Below are 18,348 nucleotides of genomic sequence, written 5' to 3'. Positions count from 1 at the left end.
TGCTTACTGCCCATTCTATGTCTTCCTCCTGCTGAATTTTGAATCGTGTGAATATAACACTTATTAAAAATTAAATGATCGTACCCATTAAGTTGGCTTGTATCAAACAAACAAACCAGAAGATAGCAAGTGTTGACGAGGTTGTAGAGAAATTGCAACACTTGAGCACTGGGAGGAATGTAAAATGGTACACCTGCTGTGGAAAACAGCATGGCAGTTCCTCAAAAAATTAAACATAGAATTATGTTCCAGCAATTCCACTTTTGGGTATACACCCCAAAACACCAAAACAGGGAATCGAACAGATATTTGCACACCATGTTCATAACACCACTATTCACAATAGTCAAGGGTCCATCGGTGGCTGAATGGATAAACAAAATGTGATATATTCACACAATGAAATATTATTCAGCCCTAAAAAGGAAGGAAATTCTGACACATGCTACAACATGGATGAACTAGAGGACATTATGTTAAGTGAAATAAGCCAGTCACAAAAGAACAAATACTGTATGACCCCACTCTTTTGAGGTCCTTAGAGTTTCAAATTCATAGAGACAGAAAGTAGAACGGTGGTTGCCAGGGGCTGGGGGAGGGGGAATGGGAAGAGATGTTTAATGAGGACAGAGGTACTGTTTGGAGTGATGAAAAAGTTGTCGAGATGGAGGTAGTGATGGTTGCACAATGATATGAGTTTACTTAATGCCACTGAATTGTACACCTAAAAATGGCTAAGATGGTAAATTTTATGTTATATACATTTTACCACAATTTTTAAATGTGATAAAATTTTTTTTACTACAAATAGGCAAGCTTAAATGGTGATTTCTTTAATAAATTGTACTTGTTACAATATGTGTGTAATATATATGTATACACATACATGTACAATTTAAGTACAGACCTCCCTGACAGTCCAGTGGTTAAGACTCTGCACTTCCAATGCAGGGGGCACGGGTTTGATCCCTGGTTGGGGAACTAAGATCCCACATATTGCGTGGTGTGGCCAAAAAGTTAAAAAAAAACAAAACTTAAATACAACGAAACAAATGTATTTATATATGTATATATAAAAAACTTAAGTACACTGGAATACAAAATGTATATGAAATGTGTATATACTGTATACAATATGTATACAAATTGTGCATATTTATTAAAAAGAAATGTTATGTACATATTGTATTAGTTTGCATACAGGTTTGGCCACAGTAATTAATAGTGGCTTCATGAGGGCATCTTGTAACCTTCTTCTGATCCCATGCTTGCCTCCGCCCCAGCAGGTGGACCCCTTCTCAGAAGCTACCATGTTTTTCTGTGGGTTCTACACATACAGTAGAATCTACATATCTTAAATGTGTGTCAACCACAAGTCCATGGAAGCAGTAACAATGCCATTATGGGAGAAGGAAACACAGAGAGGGCACCAAGCTTGGGGGAGGAGGCTTCCTAGGGGAGGTTATACCTTTTTATAACTAGAATACGGATACCTTTCTTGACTGGGATGCTCCCAGCAGGGATGACTGACACATCAGTGCTGTGTTTCTGACCTGGTAAAGGACACATCTAAAGAAGTCTGACTATGTCAAGTGTTGCTGCAGATGTAGAACAACTGGAACGCCCATACATTGTTGCTACAGGTGTAGATTGGCACGACCACTTTGGAGAAACAATTTGACACGTACCAGCAACTCCACTCCAATGTATGAGCCTCAGATAAACTCTTGCACAGGTTCCCCGGGAACCCTATGTACAAAAGGGCTCACAGAAGCACTGATCTTGATAGCCCTCAAACTGGAAATAGCTGCACTTTCCACCAGCAGGACAATGAATAAATAAATCATGGGGCATTCACTGTATGGTAGTGAAAATAAATGCATCCCCAACTACTCACAATATGGATGAATCATAAAAGCATACGGTCGAGTGAAAAAAGCAAGTCATAGGAGACCCCCACCATTATGAATCCATTTATATAAAAGTACAAAACAGGCAAAACAAATAATATATTATTTAGGGATATAAACATATGAGAATGATAGAACAAAATTCCAGAATATTGTTACCTTGAGGAGGAATAAAGATAATGGGATCTTCAAGAATATTGGTAAAATTTTTATTCTTATACAAGGCGTATACATGTATTTAAAATTATTATTTTGTATATTCAATATTTGATAATTCACATTTATCAACATTTGATAAGAGGACTATGGCAGATTGTAATTTCCAAAAGTGGCCGTGACAATAACTCAAATGCCATGTGCTTTTAAAATATATATTAAAACTTTACTGCATAGTTATTTAAATTTTGGGACCACATGATTTTCTTACAATATGTCCTTCCATTCCCCCATTAAGAGGTGGAGTCTATGTCCCGTCCCGTTGAATCTGGGTGAACCTTTGTGACTAATGCAATCAATAGAGTTTGGTAGATGTTATACAATGCCATTTCTGAGCCTAGATCATGAAAGATGATACAGATTGCTTCTAGTTCTCTCTCATAGGACTTGCCCTTGGAACCCCTCCACCATGCTGTGAGGAAGCCCAAGACACTTGGACAGACCACTCTGTCCTGTTCTGGCTGACAGACAGCATTTGCTGACAGACAGCATGAGGCATGAGAAAGCCTTCGAGGTGACTCCGGCCCCAGGTACCATCTGACTGCATGAGCGACCTCAAGTGAGAACTGCCCAGCTGAGCCCAACAGACACTTAGGACTGTGAGAGATAATAATACTAAATGATTATTGTAATTTTACACCACTGTTTTTGGTGTTGTTTATTATACAACAATGGATAATGGATACAAGGTCTCTTCCATTGGGGTAGGTGGGGCTCTGGAAAGGGGATGAGGGGGACCCCCTGTGTGGTTGCCTTCATCTTGTTTAAGGAAGTCACTGACTTAACTCCCTTCTCGCCTCCACCCCAATATCCAGTCCATGAGCATCGCCCCTCAGCTCTGCATAAGACCACTTTTCTCTTTCTGCTGCTACTATCTGAATTCAAGACACCATCACAGCCATAATGACCTTTCCCCCTTTAAAAACTTTTAAACTCTTTAAAAACTTTTTATTTTGAAAATTTTTTTGATTTACAGGTCTGTGCTATGGACTGTACTTGTGTCCCCCTGAAATTCAAATGTTGAAGCCCTAACCACCCCCCCCACAACTTGATGGTATTAGGAGTTGGGGCCTTTGGGAGATAATTAGGTTTGGCAGGTGGAGCCTTTATGAATGGGATCAGTGCCCTTATAAGGAAGCTTTCGAGCTCTCTGTCTGCCTCTCTCTCTCTCTCTGTCTCTCTCTCTGCCATATGAGGGTACAGCAAGGAGGCGCTGTCTACAATCCAGGAAGTGGGCCCTCACCAGACACCAGATTTGCCAGCGCCTTGATCTTGGACTTCTCAGCCTCCAGAACTGTGAGAAATAAATGTTTGTTGTAAATCAACCCAGTCTATAGTATTTTTGTTATAGCAGCTCGAACAGACTAAGATAATTTGCAGAGGTGGTTGGTACAAAGAATTCTTGTCTACCCTTCACCCAACTGCCCCAAATGTTAACATCTTGCCTAGCCATGGCACATTTGTCACAACTAAGAGATTAACCATTGTTGGTATAATACTATTCACTAAACTACAGACTTAATATGAATTTCCCCAAAAAAGGACACTCTGATGTCCTTTTTTGGTTCAGGATCCCATCTAGGACATCACATTTCATTTGGTTATCATGTCTTCTTAGACTCCTCTAAACTGTGCCAGTTTCTTGGTCATGCTTTCTCATGACCTTAACATTTTTGAAGTATACTGGTCAGGACTTTTGTAGAATGCCCTGTCCCTCCATTTGGGACAATCACTTGATGTTTCCTCATTAGATGGAGGTTATGGGTTTTGGAGAGGATGCCAGAGAGGTACGAGTGTCATCACATCACATCAAGAGCCCATGACATGCACATGACTTATTACTGTGATGGGAAACTTGATCACTTGATTGAGGTGGTATCTGCCAGGTTTCTTCAGTGCCAGGTTACTTGTCCCCTTTCCATTCTTTCTTCCTTATAAGTGAGTCACTAAATCCAGCCTACACCCAACGAGGGGAATTAAGCTCCACCTCCTGGAGGGAGGCACATCAAATAATTTGTGGACATATATTTAAAAACTGCCAGTACTGAATAAATATTTTAGGAGCGATACCTTTAGGGTAGGCAAAAGTCTTATTTCTCCTTCAAGTTTCATCCATGAATTTTAGCATTCATTGGTAGATCTTGCTTGCTGCAATGATTACTGTGGTAATTGTGTGATGATGATTTTCTATTTCCCTCATTCCTTCTACCTTTATTATTTTTATTTATTTGTTTGTTTATTTATTTATTTGGCTGCGTCAGGTCTTAGTTGCGGGATCTTCGTTGCAGCACGCGGGATCTTTCATTGTGGAGCGCAGGCTCTTCGTTGTGGTGCGCGGGCTTCTCTCTAGTTGTGGTGCACAGGCTCTAGAGCGTGCAGGTTCAGTAGTTGCAGAGCGCGAGGGCTCAGTAGTTGCGGAGTGTGAGGGCTCTCTAGTTGTGGCGCGTGGGGTCTAGAGAGGGCAGGCTTAGTTGCCCCATGGCATGTGGGATCTTAGTTCCCCCAAGAGGGATCGAACCTGCGTCCCCTGCATTGGAAGGCAGATTCTTAACCACTGGACCACCAGGGAAGTCCCCTACTTTTATTATTATTAATCCCTCATCTTCTATAAGGAAGATTGGTCCCTTCCCCCCCCCCAATTATTTATTCAATCATTTATTTATACCAGTATGGACTCATGGGTATTTATTTAATTCTTTGGATCACAATGATCTTTTAAATTTCATCTCAGATTCCATCATCTTCTATTAAAAACCTTCCAGAGACTTCCTTTTATGCTTAAGAGTGAAACCCAGGTGTCTTTCTTACCTACAAGCCTCATACACTCCCTACCTCCTTCCTGGTCCTTGTCTGTTTTCCTTTCTTACTTTCTTCCTTGCACATTCCTGCTCTGGCTCAACTGATCTTTTTATGGTCTCTCAATCTTGCCACCCTGAAACCTTTGTTTTTGCTGGAATATTCCTCCTCCTCACCTTCACAGGGCCCCTCACTAACTGCCCTGTTTAAGCAGCCTTCTTCCTTCCTCTCTAACCCTAGCTGGAATTAGATAACATAAATTGATTTCCTTCTTTATTATCTGTCTTGTTTACTGCTGTATCCCCAGTGCTTAGAACATAGTAGGTGCTCAATAAGTATTTGTTGAATAAATGAATGTGAGAGGCTTGGAAGAATATGAGAGCCAGATCCATTTGATTCTTCTCTAATTATAGTAACAGTTCGCATCTGGGGTATATATGTACCATTCAGGAGCGCTACACTGTTAAGGCTCAGTTTCATCATGTGTAAAATGAAGATAATAAAAGGACCCATCCCCAAAACGGTTTTTGAAAGTTAAATGAGCTAATAGCACAGGAAGATGATACTCATAACAGGCATTAAACAACTGTTATTACTATCATCTATAAAAGGGGCATAACAGCGACCTTCTACATAGAACCGTAAGCTCAGAACTGTTTCTGGCAAGTGTAAAGTGATATACAAGTGATTAATGTTGTCATTATTACCATCATCATCATCCAGCCAGGCCGCCCCCCAGACCATCTGAAAGATGTTTTAATCGAATTTCTTCCTTTTATTTTGCAAATCCCTTCCTTCGGCCCGGCCCGGTGGCCCCGGGATGGTCGCCAGGCCTCCGCGCACCCGGACGGGGCGCGGACATCCCTGGGCTGGGAATTCTGGCCCTTCTGGACCACAGGCTCCCATCGCCCCGCCCACAGGCCTGGACCGCCTGGGTCTCCATGGAAACCCACCAGCCACAAGGGGGCGTGACGCCGTGGAGACTGATGGGCGCCTCTGCCTATTGAGTCAAAGTCATCTCGGCGAGGGGCGCAAACGGGGCCTCTGACGGGGGCGTCCCTGCGGGAAGGAGGGAATACGGAGACAGGCCGCGGGGACTGTACCGTCTCTACCAATCAGGGGCCGAGATGGCTGTGATGGACAGGCGTAGCGGGCAAAGGCCCTGAGTGCGGGCTTTCACCCAACCCGCGGGCGGCAGTGCCGAGAAAGGGCCAATGAAGAGGCGGCAGGGGTGGGGCGAAGAGGCCGGTTGCTCCGGAAGTGGAGGGAGGGGGTGAAAATGGCGCCCAGCTCGAAATCGGAGCGGAACAGCGGGACCGGGAGCGGCGGCGGCGGCCCCGGGGGTGCCGGGGGGAAGCGGGCAACGGGGCGGCGGCGGGAGCACGTCCTCAAGCAGCTGGAGCGGGTCAAGGTGAGGCCTGGAGTCTGGGAGGAGCGCGTCGAAGGGTGGGGAGGAGGGACGAGGGAGGCGGAGGGAGGGAGGGCGTTCGCGGGGTGAGGGGTTGGGGGCGGAGCCCCGGGGGAGGGGGGCTCGGAGGAAAGGGGTTGGGCGGGGCCCCGGGGAGACGGCTTGGATTGGGGGGGCTTCTGCGGGAACTTGGATGGAGGGGGTTGGGGGCGGGGTCCCGGGGATGGGGCTTGGATGGAGGGGCTGGGGGCGGGGCCCCGGGAAGGGGGCTTGGATGGAGGGGGCCTTAGAGGCCACTGGGGGAGTAAGGAAGAAGGGGGCGATCCAGGGTCAGACTCATTTTTCAAAACCCTGCTCTCACGGCCCTTCCGTTATGGAGCCTTACCGCCCCCTTGGCAGAGCCCTTGCTACCGGCTTTGGGATTCCTCCGCCTGGGGTTCCTCTCTCTGTCCAGCTCTGACCACAGGGGAGCTGGGAGTTCCTGTAACTGCGTCTGCCTCCCGCATTGAATGGGAGGGGGCTCCCTGGAGAAGGCCTGATCTTCAGCTACCTGAGCAGGGCTCTGTCTCCCCATGAGACTGTAAACTCTCAGTGTGCTGGGATCTTTCCCCCATCAGTTTGGGAGCTCTGGGAGGGCGGACAATCTGCTGTCAGGTCAGCAGCAACTGGGGCAGGTCTGTGTCTCCATGGATCGGGAGTAGTGTGCCTTCTCCATTAGGCTGGGAACTCTGTGAGGGCAGGGTTGTGGCTTCTCCTTTTGACTGGAGTTCCTTGGGCAGGGACAGTCTCCACCCTCAGCTTGACTGCTCCCTGGGTTGGGCTGTGGCTCCGCCCCTAGCTTGGAAGCTCCCTGGACAGGGATTGTGTCTCCCCAGCAGTCTGGGCCTCGCTGACAGGGCTGTTCCACCCTGGGATCTCCTTGAGGGCTGGGCTGTATCTCCCCTATTAGACTGGATAGCAGGGTCCAAGGTGCTCTGATCCCCTAGTGCCCAACTTGTGCCTGCCTGGCCCCCCAAATCCGTCCTTGGTGAAGTTTTTGGGATGAGGGAGTCTGTTGGAAGGGGGAATCGGGCAGGAGTTGGAAGGTCACTGGTCAGGTTTACCCTCTGTCTGCCTCAGCTGGCCCCCGAGGGGCCTGAGCGCCCCGTGTATAGGCTAGTGGGTCGGGAACAGGTGAGTGTAGTTGATCAAGCCCCCATCCCAGGCTCCTTAGCGGCTCTCGATGGCCACAGCTCACTGTGCAGTGAGGCAGCCTTCAGGAAGGCAGCTCCGTGGCCCACTGTGGGCCAGGGGTGACTGGGGGAGGTGATGCCAGCCCTAGTCCTCAAAGGCTGGGGGCTTAGGCAAGAGGAACCCTGAGGCTCTGGAGGTGGGAGGATGGCTCGGGTCCCTGGTGGAGAGTCAGGCTCACGCCGTTTGCACCTTCCAGAGCTTGGACCTCCCTGGACCGTTATGGTTGGCAGGGAGTAGGCCTGCATGGCTGGGCTGGACCCCAAAGGTGCTGCTCGGCCTTGGGTGAGGGGACTGGGGGGCTGCAGGCTGTTTCCGCCACGTGGTGCCTCAAGAGCCCTGGCTGCCCTTTCCTCAGATCAGTGGGCAGCTCTCTCCTCGCCTCTTCCGGAAGCTGCCACCCAGGGTCTGCGTCTCTCTCAAGAACATCGTGGATGAAGACTTTCTCTACGCAGGGTGAGGCTGGGGCCAGGCAGGGCGGTGGCTGGGTGGGGCGGCAGGCTGGCCCTGACCTGGTTACTCTGCCCCTCCCCCCATCCACACAGACACATCTTCTTGGGCTTTTCCAAGTGCGGCCGTTATGTTCTCTCCTACACCAGCAGCAGCGGGGATGACGACTTCTCTTTCTACATCTACCACTTGTACTGGTGGGAATTCAACGTCCACAGCAAGCTCAAGCTGGTAGGGCCAGGCCTGACGCTGGGCTGTCCCTTCCAACAGTACGGCTCCCACCGGTCACGGCACCCCTCTGAGCCTCAGGTTTCATGTCCGCAAAGTGAAAACAGTGTACTCATGGGGCCATTGTTGAGACTCCAAGTGTTAGGTCGAAGTGTAGGAAATTGCCATTTTTAGAGTTGAAAATGGGTAAATGGCAGCAATTTCATATGGTTTGACGCCTCAAGCCAGGAGGGACCCATTAGCTTTGTTAGGACCGAGCAGGCTGCCACACCCAAGTTAGCCCTGACCTCGACTCCTCAAATGCCCCACCCCAGGAGGTGAGTGCCATTAACCCCAGTTTACACATGAGCTCAGAGAGGCGAGCAGGTTTCAGGGTGGGTTGGGCTTGGAACCGCTGTGTCTGGCTGAGCCCCCTCTGCTGGGGCAGGGCTCTCCTTGGCCGTGTCCTATCCTGGGCCCGGCCTCCCTGTGTCCCCCACTTGTGAGGGGAAACGCTTGTGAGTCTCCTCAGCCTGTCCTCAGGAAGGCAGAGGGGTGCTGGTGGGGGCTGTTTGGGGCTCCCTGGCCCGGTACTGCTGGCTGGTGCAGGCTCGGGTGGGCCCCGGGCCCGCTTGGACCCCCGACCCGAACATGCCTCTCAGGTCCGGCAGGTACGGCTCTTCCAGGATGAGGAGATCTACAGTGACCTGTACCTGACCGTGTGCGAGTGGCCCAGTGACGCCTCCAAGGTCATTGTCTTCGGCTTCAAGTGAGACTTAGGGATAGGGTGGGCAGGGGTGGGTGGGGCGGGCGCCTGGGCCAGGCTCTGAGGCTGTGCTGGCCCCCAGCACTCGCTCAGCCAACGGCATGCTCATGAACATGATGATGATGAGCGATGAGAACCACCGGGACATCTACATCAGCACCGTGGCCGTGCCGCCACCAGGACGCTGTGCCGCCTGCCGGGACGCCAGCCGCGCCCACCCAGGTGAGGGGCTGGGGCCTGGGGCGCAGGCTGCCTGCTTCCCCGCCCTGGGGCCACAGCTGAGCCTGCGTGGCCTGTGTCGCTGCAGGTGACCCGAGCGCGCAGTGCCTGCGGCATGGCTTCATGCTGCACACCAAGTACCAGGTGGTCTACCCCTTCCCCACTTTCCAGCCCGCCTTCCAGCTCAAGAAGGACCAGGTGGTGCTGCTCAACACCAGCTACTCCCTGGTGGCCTGCGCCGTCTCGGTCCACTCGGCAGGTAGGCCCCCAGGTCTGAGGACAGGCCCTTCGCGCGTGTGCTGTCAGCCTCGGGGCCCTGTGACCTAATGACTTGGCCAAGCGGCCCTGCGAGCTCGGTGCTGTCACTACCCCACGTCACAGATGAGGAGACCAGGGCCCTGGAGAGGTGAAGTCCCTCATCCAAGGTCACACAGCCGGGCAGTGGGAATGTGGGATCCGAACCCAGCCACTGCCCACCCCAGCGCTGTCCACTAGAACTTTCCACAGGGCTGGGATGTTCCAGATCTGCTGTATCTGCTGTAGCTACCACCAGTAGCCACTTGACCGTGGCTCATGTGACCAAGGAACTGAGTTGTTAAATTTAATTTTAGTCATGTTAAGTTCAAGTAGTCACATGTGGTCAGTGGCTACCATGCTGGACAGACAGTGCAGTGCGTTCTTCTCTGCAAAAAGAGAAATGTTGATTAAAAATTTCAGGGAGTGGTTAGTGGACAGACGGCCTTCTTACATCTTTGATGATCACAGAAATGCCAGTGAAAATCAGGTGATGTCCCCCAGCAGAGTGGCAGATGTTAAAAAGCTGGTTAATGCCACTGGCTGGTGGCAGCGTGGGGCCCTGGGGGCTCTCCTGCTCTCCCAGGGCCTTATGGCCAGAGAGGTGCCTGTGGCCCAGCAGCGCTGCACCCAGACATGTCTGAAGGTTTGGTGGCGGGAGCCAGGGGCTGCCTGGTGTCCATCGCTGGGGTTTGGGGAGGTAGGACAGGGTGGGTACTTCCCTTGGGTCAGCAGGGAGAGCCCCAGCGTGCACATCTGTGGAGAGTGTACCTTAAAGACATGTTCAAGTGCAGAAGAAACACAAGAAGATCTATCACCTGATAGTGATACCACTTATATTTAAATTTAAAACGTGTTCCAGTTTTGCCAGAATGCAGTCAAATAAAGATGCCCACTGGGAATTCCCTGGTAGTCCAGTGGTTAGGACTCCGTGCTTTCACTTAGGGCCTGGGTTCAGTCCCTGGTCGGGGAACTAAGATCCTGCAAGCTGCGCGGTGCAGCAAAAAAAAAAAAAAAAGATGCCCACTAACTGCATTTAAAATGGTCGTCCCTGGGGGTGTGAGGGGAATGGACATGAAAAGAGGACTCTATGTATATAACGAAGCCCACAGACCAGCAAGGGGCAGGGTGCTTTGTCCTCAGGCCTGTCCAGGGGCCTCCCACCCCTGCCCTGGCCACCTGTGCTGGCATGGGCAAGGCCCTGCTTCTCGCCAAGCCGTGAGCCCCCAACAAGCCAGGCCTGGATGGGGCCGCCACCCCCTGCCCCGTTAGGAAGGACCACATGGGATTCAGCCCGTGCGCACACAGCCCAGGTGAGGGGCATTGTCATCAGTGTTTAACACTCATCTCACCCTAGGAGGGCACTCACACAGAGGGGGAGTTTTGACTTGAACATTTTCCATTCATTCCCCCTCCCCTCCGGAAGAAGTGCCACCACTCTGGCAGACAGGAGTTCGTTGGCAGACTTGTGTTATCTCTCAGTGTGACCTTGGACAAGTTTCTCTGAGCCTCAGTCCCGAGTCTGAACTGGGAGGACAGTTCCCCTCTCCAAGGGTTGCTTGAGGGGGGCCCAAATGAAGCAGGGCAGGCAGAGCCCAGGGCCTGGCCATGGTGCTGCTCAGTGAACGCGTTGGGTTCTCCACACTGACGTTCCCCAGAGGGGGATCTGCCGCCCAGTCAGATGGAGTCATAGAGGCCTGGGATTTGGGCAGTCTGTGCCTGTGCTGGTCTGGCTCGCGTTGGGAAGGACGGAGGGCTGTGTAGTAAACTGTCAAACTTAAGTGGCTCTTATCTGGTATGATGATGACATGTCAGCTTACCAAGGGCAGGGATTTTTGTCTGTCGTGTTCACTCCTGTGTCCTCAGTGTGTGGCATACAGCAGATGCTCAAGAGTAAGGTTTGAATGAACATGATTGTGTGTGTGCGTGTAAAAGCCCTTTTTCCCTTTTGGGTGTTTCAGACTGATCTCAGAATATGTAAATCTTCTAGCGGCGTCTCCTCATGGTGGATTTCTAAGAACCCCCCAGCATAATGAGGGAGATCGGAAGAGCATTCTGGACTTGAACTCATCTATTGACCCCTTTCCCACAGCCATCACCTTTTATTTTTATGTTCCAGGTGATAGCAGCTTCTGCCAAATCCTGTACGACCACACCACCTACCCCCCGGCCCCTCCTAGCCCCCCTGGGCCCCAGAGCCCAGAAATGTCCCCTGTCCTCCCCACCCTCTGCCCCGAAGCAGCCCCAGCCCGGCCCTCTGGGGCCCCCGAGCACTCGCCTGCCATCGCCAAAGCCAAGGAGTTTGTGGCTGACATCTTCCGCAGGGCCAAAGAGGCCAAGGGTGGGACCTCGGAGGAAGTCCGGCCACCCCCTTGCCCGGGGCCCTCGAGCAGCCGCTGCCGCCTGCCCTCTGAGCCCCTAGCCCCAGGTGGGGAGGCGGTGCCCCGGGACAGCCCCCTTGCAGCAGAGGTGCCCGCCTCCGAGCCTGGATACGTCAACTACACCAAGCTGTATTATGTGTTGGGGTCCGGTGAGGGGACGGAGCCAGAGGATGGTGAGCGGGGAGCCCACCTGGTGGGGTCCCGGGCATGGGAGGCTGGCCTGGAGGGGCCTCTAGGCCTCCCACCACCATCCCTACCCCCACATCCTTCCCCCTCAGAGTTGGAGGACGACAAGATCTCCCTGCCCTTCGTGGTGACTGATCTCCGCGGCCGCAACCTACGGCCCATGCGGGAGCAGACTGCCGTCCAGGTTGGTGCTGGCAGCGGGCAGGCCAAGGGGCAGCTCCCGGGGGACCTGCTGGGATGGCAGTTGGCGCAATCCTCCCCCTCTGCCCGCTGTCCACAGGGTCAGTACCTGACAGTGGAGCAGCTCACACTGGACTTCGAGTATGTCATCAACGAGGTCATCCGCCATGATGCCACTTGGGGTCACCAGTTCTGTTCCTTCAGCGACTACGATATTGTCATCCTGGAGGTGGGCCCAGGTGTCGGGCAGGGCAGGCCCGGGGCCTCCCAGCTCTGGGCAGCACTCTCAGTGTGTGTCACCATCTGCACCCCGCCCCCCAGGTCTGCCCAGAAACCAACCAGGTCCTCATTAACATTGGCCTGCTGCTCCTGGCATTCCCGTCCCCCACCGAGGAGGGCCAGCTCCGGTGAGTGGGCAGGGACCCCACCCTCACCCTTGCCCAGCAGGGCCCTGCGCTCAAGACCTCTCAGTGTGGGGAAGGGGGGATGTGAGAAGCCTCCCCCTGCCCACCAAAACTTGGATTGGCCACTGCATTACTGCTCCAAAGATAAAGGCCCCTCTGGGTAGCCTGGGTTCAAGCTCAGGGACCCCGTGGTCCCACTCCCTCTCTCCTCTGCTCACCATCCCTCCCCGCTGTAGACCAAAGACCTATCACACCAGCCTCAAGGTGGCATGGGACCTCAACACGGGCATCTTTGTGACAGTCAGCGTGGGCGACCTCACTGAGGTCAAAGGGCAGACCAGGTGAGGCAGGGCCGGGGGCCAGGGCTGGGGGTGGGTTGGGCCAGGGTGAGGAGAACTGCTCACCCCCTCTCCCTCAGCGGCAGCGTCTGGAGCTCATACCGCAAGAGCTGCGTGGACATGGTCATGAAGTGGCTGGTGCCTGAGAGCAGCGGCCGTTACGTCAACAGGATGACCAACGAGGCGCTGCACAAAGGTGGGCCCCGTGACCCGACGACAGTCCGAGACTGAGGTCCTTATCCTGGGGCCAGGCCAGGCCCAGAGCACGCGCTAATTCCTAAGCGTTGCTGAATGGAGGAGCACATTGGCTGAGCTAGTGGACACCGTGGCGTTGGGTGAGGGGAGGGCAGCCCAGGCCAAGGCCGGGGGGCCAGCTCAGGTGTGGCACCTGGGGGCCCCCGGCCTGTCCTTCAGTCAGTCATTCAGCAGACGTTTTATTGAAAGGCTGCAGGCAGGAGGCAGAGATAACGTCGCAGGGTGCCTGCCTTCCAGAACCTTCTGGGCCCATATCAAGTCGGGGAAAGAGGCCTCTCCTACAGCCTGGGCAGGCCAAGGTTCCAAGGCTTTGTCCCCACCCTTCCCTGCAGGGTGCTCACTGAAGGTTCTGGCGGACAGTGAGCGATACACGTGGATTGTGCTGTGAGGGCCCGGCCGCCCTGGACACTGACGCCAACTACCTCCGCGGCCCGGGAGCTGGCCGCCTTCCCGGCAGCCTCTGCCGGCCGGCCGATGGCCGGCACCAGTGTTAGGCTGCGGGGAGGGGCTGGGCGGGGCAGCCCCTGGTGGCCTGAGAGTCTGGACGCTTCTTATTTATGCCTATTTAAGTTGGAAAGGGGCAGAGGGAGGGAGCCCCCTGCCCCACCAGCCTTGAGCGCCCGCCTTCACCCCAAGCTGGGCATGGGCCCTCGTTCCTCGCGAGTTTGCCCCTTTTCTCGGCTACAGGTGTGGACGTTGCCCCCCTACCCCCACCCCAGGGAGGCCAGATGGATCCCATACCCCTGCCCTGTCCACCCCCAGCCTCTCCCCCGACCTGAGGTGGTGAACCTCGTGGCCATCACACCTCCCCTTCCCGGCCCTGTTGTTCTTCTTCACATAATAAATGTTTTATTTCTGAACCTCAGTGAGTTCCCTTTACTGCCTGCCACTCAGGGGCTCGGGGCCCAGCTGGAGCCCCCAGCCCCAAGGTTCCCACCAACGCCCGGCAAATCAGCAGTAGCCAAATATCACAGCGGAATTTATTGTGTTTTAAGAAAGACTACAAAAAGGTAGAAAACAGCTCGGCACACTAGACTACCACACGCGTGGACACTTTCACCACCAGGAGAAGGGAGGCCCCGAGGGGTAAGGAGGGGGAGTCGGCAAGCCACCCCAAAAGCTGTAGCACACGGAGCACACAAAATAGTGATTTTTATACAATAGATCAGGTTTGGTTTTTTTTTTCTCTTTTTTTCGCTTTTTGCCATAAACATCTATCTCACAGGTTGAAAACACTGAGAAAACCGGAACAGATAAGGCCATGATGGTTGGAAAAAAACCCAACAAGTTACCGACTCCGCTCAGGCGGCGCTCACAAATCGCACAATAGTCATGTGGAGGGCGGGGATCGCACGCATGGAGGAGAAGCACGGTCTCCAGGGAGAGTAGGAGCATAGAGATTCCATTACAAACCAGCGGCGAGGAGGGCCCAGGATCTGAGCGAGCGGAGCACCCAGCCCTGGCTGGGGCAGGCATGGGCACTTCCGGGCCCGCTGCCTGCAGCAGGTCCCTCCGGGCTTGGCGCCCGGTCCAGCCTGCTGCTCTTTGGAAGCTGGAGGTGGTGCCCCTTCTGCCCTCCCCCTATCCAGGCCGGGCAGTGCCCCCCTCTAGGGCTGCGGGGCAAGGGAGGGCCCAGCTCTGGAGATGCGACACCCACAGCTTTAATTGCACTTATACCAAGGAGTGGGAAGCGGTGGGGTTGCTGGGGGAGGGATCCTGGGGCTGCTGCTGACAGTGGCGGGTCCCCAGGTGATGCCCACCTGCGCCCACCCGGGGCTCAGGGCTGGGCCTAGGACAGGCTGTGCAAAGCCAGCGAGCTGAATAAGTTAACAGTTCCGCGAGGGAGGGGGCCTGCCTGCCTGCCCCCTGGGGGGGTGGGGGTGGGGGTGGGGCTGGGGGAGGGAGATGCTGCAGCCTTTGGGGCCAAGGGGCCAAGCTGGCTGCCCCAGGGGGCACCTGGGCACGTCGGCGGGTTCCTTAAGGCACGTCTTTTGTGTCAGAGTTTGCAGCTGCGGCTCCGCCCGGCCCTGTGATTGTGCCCGCCCCATCCGGGGCAGGGACCCCCTTACCTTCCCTGTCTCGGAGGCCCCCTCCCGGCCCCGGCCGAGGCTGGAGCGGTGACAGCGAAGCCACAGAAGCTGTGAGGGACCCTGGCGAGGAGGGGCAGCAGGGTAGGGCGGGCGGGCGGGGCGGGGCGGGGGGTGGTGTGGGGGGATGGGGGAGGCCAGGCCACGGGCTTAGCTGGAGGGCAGCGCCTGCACGAAGAGGCCGCGTGCGTCTGTCCGCGCCAGCTTGGCCGGTGGCTCCAGAGCCTCGGGGCCCAGCGCGGGCGACTCGCCACCGGCCGCGAGCGAGATGTCCTGCGGCAGCTCGTCCTCGCTTTCCTCCTCCTCTTCCTCCTCCTCGTCTGGGGTACACGGACCAGGCCTGGCTCAGCGCGGGGCGGCGGCGCCACCAGGCCGCCACATGGCGCCCCAGCCGCCGCCTCCTCCACCCCAGCCTCGCTGTACGCCGCCCCCTGGACTCTGGCCCTGGGTAGGGGCACGCTTTACCTACCTTTGTCCGGGTCCAGGGGGTTCAGCGAGGTGGCCAGGTTGGCGAACTGGAAGGAGGGGAGAGGAGAAGGAATGAGGGTCCTGCCTAGGGGCGCCCCGCCCGTGCCCTCAGCGGACCCGCCGTGCGCACCTCGCCCATGACGGCAATGGGGGTCTCGCCCTTGGCCTGGGCCACGCGATGCTCGATCAGGTAGTACATGTACTCATCGTAGAGCAGCCGTATGAGATGGAAGGAGCCGAAGCTGGCGGCGCTGCGCAGAGTCAGGTCCCGGATCACCATGGAGCTGGGGGAGGCGACAGAGAGGAAATTCTCAGGCCGGGACCCGCCCCGCGCCCCTCTTCCCTGCCGTAAGGACCCCAGGCCTGAGCAAGCCCAGCTACCACCGCCCGGCCCCGCACAGGCTTCCCGGTCAGAGAGGGAAGGCGTCCCTCAGAGAGGGAGGAGGGCCCTAGCCCCGCCCACCACCAGCAGGACCCTCGACTTCCTAAAAAGCACCCGAGTCCCCCAGGGGGTGGGGCTTTCTCTGGTCCAGCCAGAGAGGGTGGGGCTGGGGCCCTCATCCAGCCCCACCCTCCTCGAAGAGGCGGGGCCTTCATTGGTCCCATTTTGGCCTGATCCCAAAGCAAAGGAGCCTTCTCTGGGTCCGGCCCTGGTGGGAGGAACGTCCTCCCGCCCAGCCCCTTCCCCGCCCGCATCCCGCCCAGCCAGCGCGCACCTGTAGAAGGACCACTTGAGGAGGAAGAGCTTAGCGGCCTTGGGAAAGCCGGCGCTGCCCTGATAGGGCTTAAGCACTTGGCTCACTACGCCGTCCAGCCAGGCCGCCCACTGCTCCAGTGAGTTCTGCTGCTGCAGAGTCACTTTGAAGTCCTGCTCCAGCCGCTGCACCACGCGGTCCTCGCAGCGGCATACCCACGAGGCCTGCTCCTGGGACACAGTAGGGGGGTGCCCGGGGCTCAGCCGCCGCCCCGGGCCCGAGCCGCCGGGCCGCCCCGCGCTCGCCTGACCCGTCCACGCTCACCTGCACGTTGGCGAAGTCCACGCGGTTGAGATCGCTCAGCATCTGGTTGATCTGAGCGGTGTTCTGCAGCACAGCGCGCGCCGCCTGCGCCAGGTGGTTGAGCGACGTGTAGCGCCGCAGGGTCTGCGCGAAGGCACCGGCCGCTGCCACCTGTGGGGCCCAGGGCTTGTGGCTTCCGCGGAACCCACCCCGCGCAGTCCCCTGCCCCACCCAATGCGACCTCTCTGAGCCTGTTTCTTTCTCCTAAAAGGGAGGAATGGGGCTTCCCTGGTGGCGCAGTGGTTGAGAGTCTGCCTGCCAATGCAGGGAACACGGGTTCGAGCCCTGGTCTGAGAGGATCCCACGTGCCGCGGAGCAACTGGGCCCGTGAGCCACAACTACTGAGCCTGCGCGTCTGGAGCCTGTGCTCCGCAACAAGAGAGGCCGCGATAGTGAGAGGCCCGCGCACCGCGATGAAAAGTGGCCCCCGCTTGCCGCAACTAGAGAAAGCCCTCGCACAGAAATGAAGACCCAACACAGCCATAAATTAATTAATTAATTAATTAATTAAAAAAAAAAAAAGAGTTAGGAGCTAAATAATAATTTAAAAAAAAAAAAAAAGGGAGGAATGTACCTTGTTGCTTTCTTTGGGAGATCAAAGGGTCAGGGCTTTCAAACTTTGGGCGGCCACCCACCCAAAGAATGCCTCCAAAAAACTCAGTGTACTATATCTGAACAGCATTATTATTTTTCATCAAAGGACACAAGTAAATCTCGGAGGGCACTGCCCAGAAAGGGCACTGCTTCCATAACCTTTGGTTTCACTTTGTTTGTATTATTCCCTTGAACGTCAGCTCCGGGAGGGCCGGAGTTCTGTGCATCTTGGTCATTGCTGTGCTCCCAGTACTCAGAACCATGCCGAGCACACAGCAGGTGCTCAATAAATGCGTGTGGAATAAATGAATGAATACATAAGTCTTGCCCGTTCTGAAGGGCTCCCCTGGGATCCAGCTTCTACTCTCTCCACAGGCCCCCAACCCCAGCCCTGTGTCCAGCGTACCCAGGGGTCATTCTTCAGACATCCCTTTCTGTTTAGCTGTCCTGTTGGCATTTTGAGGACTTTGAAAACAAACTTTTTTTTTTGCTCAAGAGCAAGCACACCCCATCTAATTCCTCACATCTTGGTAGTTAGTGAATGTGCAGCATTGACGAAGAGGGCTATTCTGTTTCCTTACAGACGTTTTTGTTTTTGGTTTTTTTGTTGTTTTTTTTAAGATTTTGTCTCTTTCTGAACACCTAAAGCACCTTCTGTTGAAGCTCTCTGAAGAGAACTACTTCAAGTGTGCATTTGGTTTTTATTTTTTTAAGATGCTGTGTTGCATACAAAAACACCACACACAGGTTGTGTTTCAGAAGTGGGCTCCTGAGGAAGCTGGTTTGTAAAGACAATGGCCAAAGCTCACTCTGAGGGGACAGAAACGGGGACAAATCTTACCGCCTCTGTTAGGCAGAGGAGACCGAGGCCCCCAGCCGCCCCCAGCCGGGAGGGAGGCCC

The 18,348-nt window shown here is 54.7% G+C and overlaps 2 protein-coding genes across 4 annotated transcripts in view; one reads left to right on the top strand and one right to left on the bottom strand.

The window, feature by feature from the left end:
- Window positions 1-6,173: 6,173 nt before the first annotated feature.
- Window positions 6,174-14,100, top strand: DCAF15 (DDB1 and CUL4 associated factor 15). The gene is made up of 13 exons (XM_082456720.1): window positions 6,174-6,333; window positions 7,919-8,016; window positions 8,106-8,241; window positions 8,880-8,986; window positions 9,066-9,205; window positions 9,291-9,461; window positions 11,616-12,050; window positions 12,156-12,247; window positions 12,344-12,472; window positions 12,565-12,650; window positions 12,884-12,988; window positions 13,066-13,181; window positions 13,573-14,100. Exons 1-13 carry the CDS (start codon window positions 6,202-6,204, stop codon window positions 13,626-13,628), a joined length of 1,803 nt encoding a protein of 600 aa, XP_082312846.1. The 5' UTR covers window positions 6,174-6,201; the 3' UTR covers window positions 13,629-14,100.
- Window positions 14,101-14,206: 106 nt separating this feature from the next.
- The window catches only part of RFX1 (regulatory factor X1), a 31,910-nt gene continuing 27,768 nt past the window's right edge, over window positions 14,207-18,348 (bottom strand). For all 3 annotated transcript variants that reach the window (XM_082456689.1, XM_082456690.1, XM_082456691.1), the window contains 5 exons: window positions 16,815-16,964; window positions 16,512-16,720; window positions 15,926-16,079; window positions 15,797-15,842; window positions 14,207-15,647 (listed from right to left, as the gene is read on the bottom strand). In XM_082456689.1, coding sequence (XP_082312815.1) covers window positions 15,478-15,647; window positions 15,797-15,842; window positions 15,926-16,079; window positions 16,512-16,720; window positions 16,815-16,964 — 729 coding nt within the window. In that variant the 3' untranslated portion in view covers window positions 14,207-15,477. The remainder of the gene's footprint in view (window positions 15,648-15,796; window positions 15,843-15,925; window positions 16,080-16,511; window positions 16,721-16,814; window positions 16,965-18,348) is intronic.

This window comes from Balaenoptera physalus (assembly GCF_965194825.1).
Source record: "Balaenoptera physalus genome assembly, chromosome: 3".
NCBI classification, from domain to species: Eukaryota; Metazoa; Chordata; class Mammalia; order Artiodactyla; family Balaenopteridae; genus Balaenoptera; species Balaenoptera physalus.
Note: the sequence above shows the minus strand (reverse complement) of the source record. Positions and strands in the feature narration are given on the sequence as shown.

Excerpts from the sequence above, each read along its gene's own strand:
- DCAF15 (XM_082456720.1), top strand. The coding sequence starts at position 6,202 with ATGGCGCCCAGCTCGAAATCGGAGCGGAACAGCGGGACCGGGAGCGGC. Across the intron at positions 9,462-11,615 it reads CGTCTCGGTCCACTCGGCAG|GTGATAGCAGCTTCTGCCAA; the intron begins GTAGGCCCCCAG and ends TTTATGTTCCAG. Across the intron at positions 12,651-12,883 it reads ACCGAGGAGGGCCAGCTCCG|ACCAAAGACCTATCACACCA; the intron begins GTGAGTGGGCAG and ends TCCCCGCTGTAG.